We start from the raw sequence: 6,510 nt of genomic DNA on the forward strand, positions 1-6,510 counted from the left end.
TCTTTCATATGGATTATTCTTGAGTCTCTATTTTTTCTTATTCGATTTAAATAAAACTTATATAGAAAAAAAGATCCACTTATTGTCGTCCGAACCGATCCTAACAATATTACATATATTTATCGAAAACATACGTTTTTTCTTCTTAATTGTTATTATTCGATACTTTTAGCTTAAAAAAAAAAAATACTGTGATTTCTAGTACCTCTCTGTATTTATACATTCATTAATTTAAGAAGAATGTTTTGGGATCGATTACTGCCACCCCTAAAATGTGTTTGACTGAAAGAAATGCTGTCCTCTTAACCGAAGATCGAATTTATGTACTAATCAAGTTCGATAATATTTTGTGTTGCATGTTTATATAAATAAAAACATATAGCATACTGTAACTGAGTTGGGTAAATTTTATTCGTGTATGGAGTACAAATTTCAGATCGATTCGTAAACTAACCTCTGTGTACGTTTCATTCATAAATTAATTTATAAAAAAGAATACATCAATAAATATTTTAAACCAACCTTTGGATGAGCAAAGCCGTGGACAAAAGTTAGTTTACGAATGAATTTAATATTTTTATTCGTTATTCAAAAATAAAATTTGTCCAATTCAGCTAACAACATTGTATATACGTATCTACATGCAATATATACGTATGGGAAGTTAGGTTAGATGCAAACAACTATGACGTGCAACAGTAACAGCTTACAGTGTTGTTTCTATGAACAAATATCGTTATGATAGTAATTCCAAAATTCGTGTTGTATTACAGTTGCTATTATTTTCTATGATGCTTATTTAATCTAATCAAATTATATTTTATGTTTATGACTAAACATCTACGATAATAGTTTTTTCTTTAGTATCTTGTTTCCCCTTTCGCTAGTAAGAAAGTTGTAGTATGCAATCTTCTAATCAACTTCATATTTTAAGTTACAGATTTCATAAATATTAAATGCTATCTTTTGTATCGTATTAATTGCACTTACAAGGGTATGTTATAAATAAGGGTATGCATACTTTTTTCAAAAGTATTAATATATCGTATATTATCGGATATAATTTCTTTGTTTATAATTTTACGTATCCGACTTTGTCGTTTATGAACAATTAGCTTGGAGGTAATTTTATTTTTTGTATTAAGTTATTATTGCTTTACGGTAGTAGGCATGTGTAAATGATATTGGAAAAATTCAAATTTCGTCATGTGGATTTTCTAATGCAATAAAGTGTTGTTGATATAAACAAATCATTTACATTCAAATCTGTTATTAAGGGCGTTAAATAGAAAGATATATGTATCTATTTATACAATAAATACTTATGCCGAAGGTATCAAGGACGAAATATCTAGCGAATCGTGCGGAATCACGACCCAGATAGACTTTATACATTCGACCTATCTAAATAGAATACGATGTCCGTGCTGCTATCTATGTCAACGCTGGTGCTTTAATAAACTTGAGCAAATTTAGACTTAGATACACTAGCGAGGAATCGTATGCTGTAAAATAACGATCGAGTAATTGGTAACGATGTGATCGTACATAACCTTACTCGAATATTAAATAAATCGTAGAGAAAGTTATTTACCTTGTCAGTATAAGAAAGACCCTTTTACACATTGGCGTCTTTCGATCGTGGTCGCATGGAAATTTTTATCAAGCCTAATAAATCTCGTGCCTCGAGATTAATCTCAAGAAAAAATAAGGTGTTTGTGAATGAGAGGTGACCATGGTTTGTCCAAGCAGCGTCGTAGCACATCTGTCGAAATTTATCGTGACGATTGGTTGCATGAAAACCCTTGGCAACCCCTACGGTAAAGCAAGCACCTGGTCACTACGTGCCTTCCAAATTCTACTCTCTCACTCCATCCTGGGGATTCTTAGGTTCGGTAAGAAAGTACCCTTCGACACTTGTGTATTCTGCATCTTGATATTTGCCTAGTGTCTTTTTAAAACAACATTATCTGTACAGAGCCCCCTAAAAGTACGTCTTGTAAGTTATTGGGGGTCACGCAGAGGATTAGTTGGTATGAAACTACATAAGGGTATTGTACTTGACTTTTGAGCATAGAACTCCGAAGGAGGAAGACATGTTTTTAGTTTGGCATTTGTAGTGTTTCAATTTCGTTGGAACAGGTGAGAAATAATATAGTAACTTCGATGTACCAATCCGAATTCATAAGATGAGAAAGATGATTACACAAAAATGTCGCTGCATAGTAATTAGATAGCTATATTTTTATTTTGAAACAAACTTTTTATTTTGGCACAAAAAAATATGCTGGCTTATAGAACAAATTCCATAGGTATGAGAATGAAGTAATTTTAGTTTTGTTTATTGCACAAAATATAATATTTCTATAAATTTCTTCTTTTACTTATTTATAATCATTTGCATGCTGTAATTTTTATTTGTACAACATTGTAGTTTAACTTAGCAATTTAGAGGTAAAATTGTTCAATGATACAACTTCTATTTTACTTTATCTATTACTTTACATAATTCTATGGTTTATACTACATAAAATATCAATTTAGCAGACATTAAATATCTACCTTTATCTAGTTGCACTACTCATTGTATCAAAAAATATAATCTCATTATTTAGTTTAAAAGGTTTAGTTGTTTGTAATATAATTTTTTACAGTCAGGAGATATAAATAATAATAATATAAATATCTATCATTCATATTATTTCTCACAAGTTCCAACTACACAGTTGGTAAAGAAAACAAGTTTGTAACTTTAAGGGTACATAGTATTCATTACGAGAAATAAAATTCTTTCAATGTAAAATTAACTTTAAGATTTAAAAACCTATGTTTGTTAGATATTTTTTGCTTCTCGCTATGAGTACTGTATGACCTTAGAATTACAGACTCTTTTTTTACTATCCTGTATATTAGATTGTTAGATTATCCATAAAATTGCATAACTATTATTTTATATAGACTTTAAGGACTAAGAACAAATGATATCATCTTTCGCATTCTTTGCTCTTGCTACCAAATTCTATAAAACGGGTACAGGTGAACATTCAGAATCTTTGATGTTTTTATTGAGACAATTTTAAAAGGTTTAGAAATGTTTAAAAAACTTATTTCCTGCTTAATTGATGAAAAAGAATTAATTCACGCCATAATATGTAGTAACATAGTAGCACTTACATTGTACTACGTATGTGAAGTATTAAGCACATTATTTGTAGCAATGTTGCTTCCAGGAGTTCCATTTATCACATCAACAACCATAATAGCGAAGTATCTAAGGATTTTCTACGATTGGTACTCCAAGATTGTCGACGTTGCACCTCTGGCATTGTTTACTGCTGGTATCCTAAATGGATATGGAATTAATGAAAAAATTTGGCTCATAGTATTTTCTTTGGGCATTTTGCCAATATTTTTCCAGCTGCAATCAAAACGAAAAGAGAGTCAAATAAGAAAGCATCAATTGTTACTAAATATTGCTTCTACGTTACAGCTGTTAATGATTACATTGATAGGCATACGAAATAGTAATTACAATGTTATCAGTTTGGTCGCCTCCTATATTTTCGAACGATTTTTCATCGACGAGTTTTGTTACTATTATGATATCCCTAGTACTGACTTGACTCAATACTCTCTGTGTTTCATAGAAATTTTTATGGTTTTCACTTTAAACGAATTGTGAACAATATTAATATAATCGAACAGTTACTACATTTTTATAACTTTAAGGAAATAAACAGAATTTTCGTTTACATACATTCTTCGTTTCGAATTTTGCCACGTTTTACGACGCAACAAATTCCCTAAGATGATTGTGATCAGAGATGCCAGAAAAGCACCGCCGGGTGCACACGCACACATGCTAGATACGCGTACGTGAGCTCGTGGAGTTTCGGAAAGACGACAAAGGCAAACTAACGCATGCCCTCTTTCTCGATTCTCCGAAGCTGCCCGAAGTAATTTCGGATCGCCCCGTGGGAGTCGAGAGAGAAGGGCTCACATTTGCCTTCTCGCTCTTAACAACTGAAATCCGACCTCCCGTCAACGGCATACGATTTGGATTCTCGAGCCGAGATTCTTGACTGCCCAGGCATTTTTACTTTCCGACCTATGTAGGCGCACATAAGCAAAGTACCCATAATGAAAAAAAAATTTTGTAAAATTTATTTTACGGAAATACACGTTTTAAGACCTCCTGATCATATTTTAATTATTGAAAAAATGAAATTTTTTTTTATTCCCATGTATGAGCACACATATGTATATTATTAATACGATTGAGTATAAATAGCCAAATGAATTTAAATGAAACTTTACATTTAAGTTTTATGTTCTCATTTCAAAGTCCGGTTAGACTTTGACTATAATCAGTCCATGGATAATAATGATTATACCACAGACGAGATATATGAATAGACCTTTCACCTTATGGACTTTCGCGGCCGAATCTGACTGCCATACCGACCTGAAAATTCGGAGGTGATTTTAGCGGCCTCTTCTCATGGATGGCGGTCAGTTGAAAAACTAGGCACTGAATTAGTATTGATGGGCAGCCAGCTGTAGTTATGCGTAAATACATGTGAGTTGACTATGGGAGGGATTGAAAAAGACAGTGCAGTATTATCAGACGGCAGACCCGTGCCCAAAGGGAACTGCCCCTCCACTTACACACACTAATGCCAACCACCTTGTATATGAGTTCTGGTGTTTCGTATAGCTTCGTGGATTCGAGAAAGGCGGCGAATGTGAGTCTATCCTTCTTGCTCTCAACACAGCTGAAATTCGGTCTCGCATAATCTCGAGCCGAGATTTTCGACTGCCCAGGCATTTTTGACTTTCCGACCTATGTAGGCGTATACAATGTATAAGCAAAATACCATAATGAAACAAAAATTTTGTTTACGGAAATACACGTTTTAGGACCCCTTGATCATATTTTATCTATTAAAAAAAAGACATTTTTTTACTATGCTTATGAACGTGCGTTCGTATATTTATACTATTAATACTATTGGGTCTAAACAACCGAATAAATTTCACTGTAATTTTTAATTTTTAAATCTGAAAATATTTGAGAATACTGTCCTATTTGTCCTCTTTGTTTAGCAATTTAAAAAAACGCTGACTCTTTAAAATCAATCATATGAAAATGAATGGAAGTTGAGACCGCCCCTACTGAAAATAAAGGACTGGAAAATTTTTGTTCTTTCAATGAAGAAAACTCTTTTGCTTAATCTTTTTCGAAGGCGAAGGCAAAAAAGTCGATTTCGCCACGGCAACAATGGTTGGACGCGGCGCGTGGACATTCCCCCGAAATAGGGGATCGGCTTTTGTTTTCCAGAAACGCTAGCGACAATGTATTTTCCAAGAGAGTCGAATGTAAGGACCACTGAAGGACGCTCAGTCTACGATACATTTATGACAGAGTTTTGGGGTGCATGTGGCCTAAAGAGCGAATGAGACTAACCAGGCCTGGCAACGGGTGACGCGATAGCGGACGACCGCGTTGGGTCTCCAGGTAGCGCGTGTCGAGGCATTGATTGTTTATGAATGGAGAGAGAGTAGTTAAAAGAGGCAGACGACCTGACGTCGTACTGCTGGAAAAAATGAAGACTTTGTCCTGAAGGATCTGGCCACGGAGTGGGGAAGGCGTGGGACCTTCCGGTAAGAGCACTGTGAGGAACGGCACAGGACTTACCCCAGACCCGTCAAAGGCAAAATTTCTAACATACAGGCATGTCTCTATAAATTTCAAATCCATTAATCAGTATGAATTTGTGATATTATGTCAGCCAATTTCGAAAATATGGTTTCGAGAAAAACTCATTTAAAATTTCTGGTATGATTATTAACCGTTGGGTACTGTTCCCTCTAAATGGCTATAACTTTGTTATTTTTACGAATTTTAATGAGTCTACATTTATTATAATTGCTAAATGAAGAGGACAAGTTGCGAGTCAAAGATCAGTTGCGGGGTTTTAAAAAAGGACAGATTTGCAGTTTTGTTCTCATTAATGTTTGCAGCGTGTTTGCGAGGGATGTGTCCGATATTTACATATGTATATAATCAATTCATTTTCCTTCAATAATTCTTCATTGCAAAAATTCTACAGTATTCTTACATTTTTTTATATTTTAAAATTTTCCCATGTTATTAGAAAGTAGACATACGACGAAAGTTATGCAACTTATAGTTCCTAGCATGTATAACATGTATATGTATATAACGCATGGTCGCTTCGTATGGAAAGTCAATGAATCTTCCAAAAGCGCCCAGGTCCGATTTCGAGAGAAATATAAGGTCTGTCAGTCACGATGGCTTTTGTCGTTTACTGACGATTCGAACGGGTGGCGATGCCAGGCTTGCTTTCGAGAAATGTAAGCGACGTCAGCGATGCAAGAGCGAGAAGGAAAGCGAGTATCAGCCTGTTCTTTTTGGCTCTTCCGAAATTCAACGAGCTCACGTACACGCAATTGGGCATAGTGTGCGAAAGTGAGGAATGAGGAGTT

At 34.4% G+C, this 6,510-nt stretch overlaps 1 protein-coding gene across 1 annotated transcript; it reads left to right on the forward strand.

Annotated features, from left to right (window-relative positions):
- Nucleotides 1–1,207: 1,207 nt before the first annotated feature.
- LOC122397304 lies at nt 1,208–3,799 on the forward strand. Its single transcript, XM_043396414.1, has 2 exons — nt 1,208–1,895; nt 3,231–3,799. Exons 1-2 carry the CDS (start codon nt 1,736–1,738, stop codon nt 3,680–3,682), a joined length of 612 nt encoding a protein of 203 aa, XP_043252349.1. The 5' UTR covers nt 1,208–1,735; the 3' UTR covers nt 3,683–3,799.
- Nucleotides 3,800–6,510: the final 2,711 nt, after the last annotated feature.

The sequence above is a fragment of the Colletes gigas genome, unplaced genomic scaffold, assembly GCF_013123115.1.
Source record: "Colletes gigas isolate AHSC1104 unplaced genomic scaffold, ASM1312311v1 Colletes_gigas_Sc00009, whole genome shotgun sequence".
Classification (NCBI taxonomy): Eukaryota; Metazoa; Arthropoda; class Insecta; order Hymenoptera; family Colletidae; genus Colletes; species Colletes gigas.

Coding starts and splice junctions, on each gene's coding strand:
- LOC122397304 (XM_043396414.1), top strand. CDS start 1,736: ATGGTTTGTCCAAGCAGCGTCGTAGCACATCTGTCGAAATTTATCGTG. Junction 1,896..3,230: donor CCTGGGGATTCTTAGGTTCG/GTAAGAAAGTAC, acceptor TGTTGCTTCCAG/GAGTTCCATTTATCACATCA.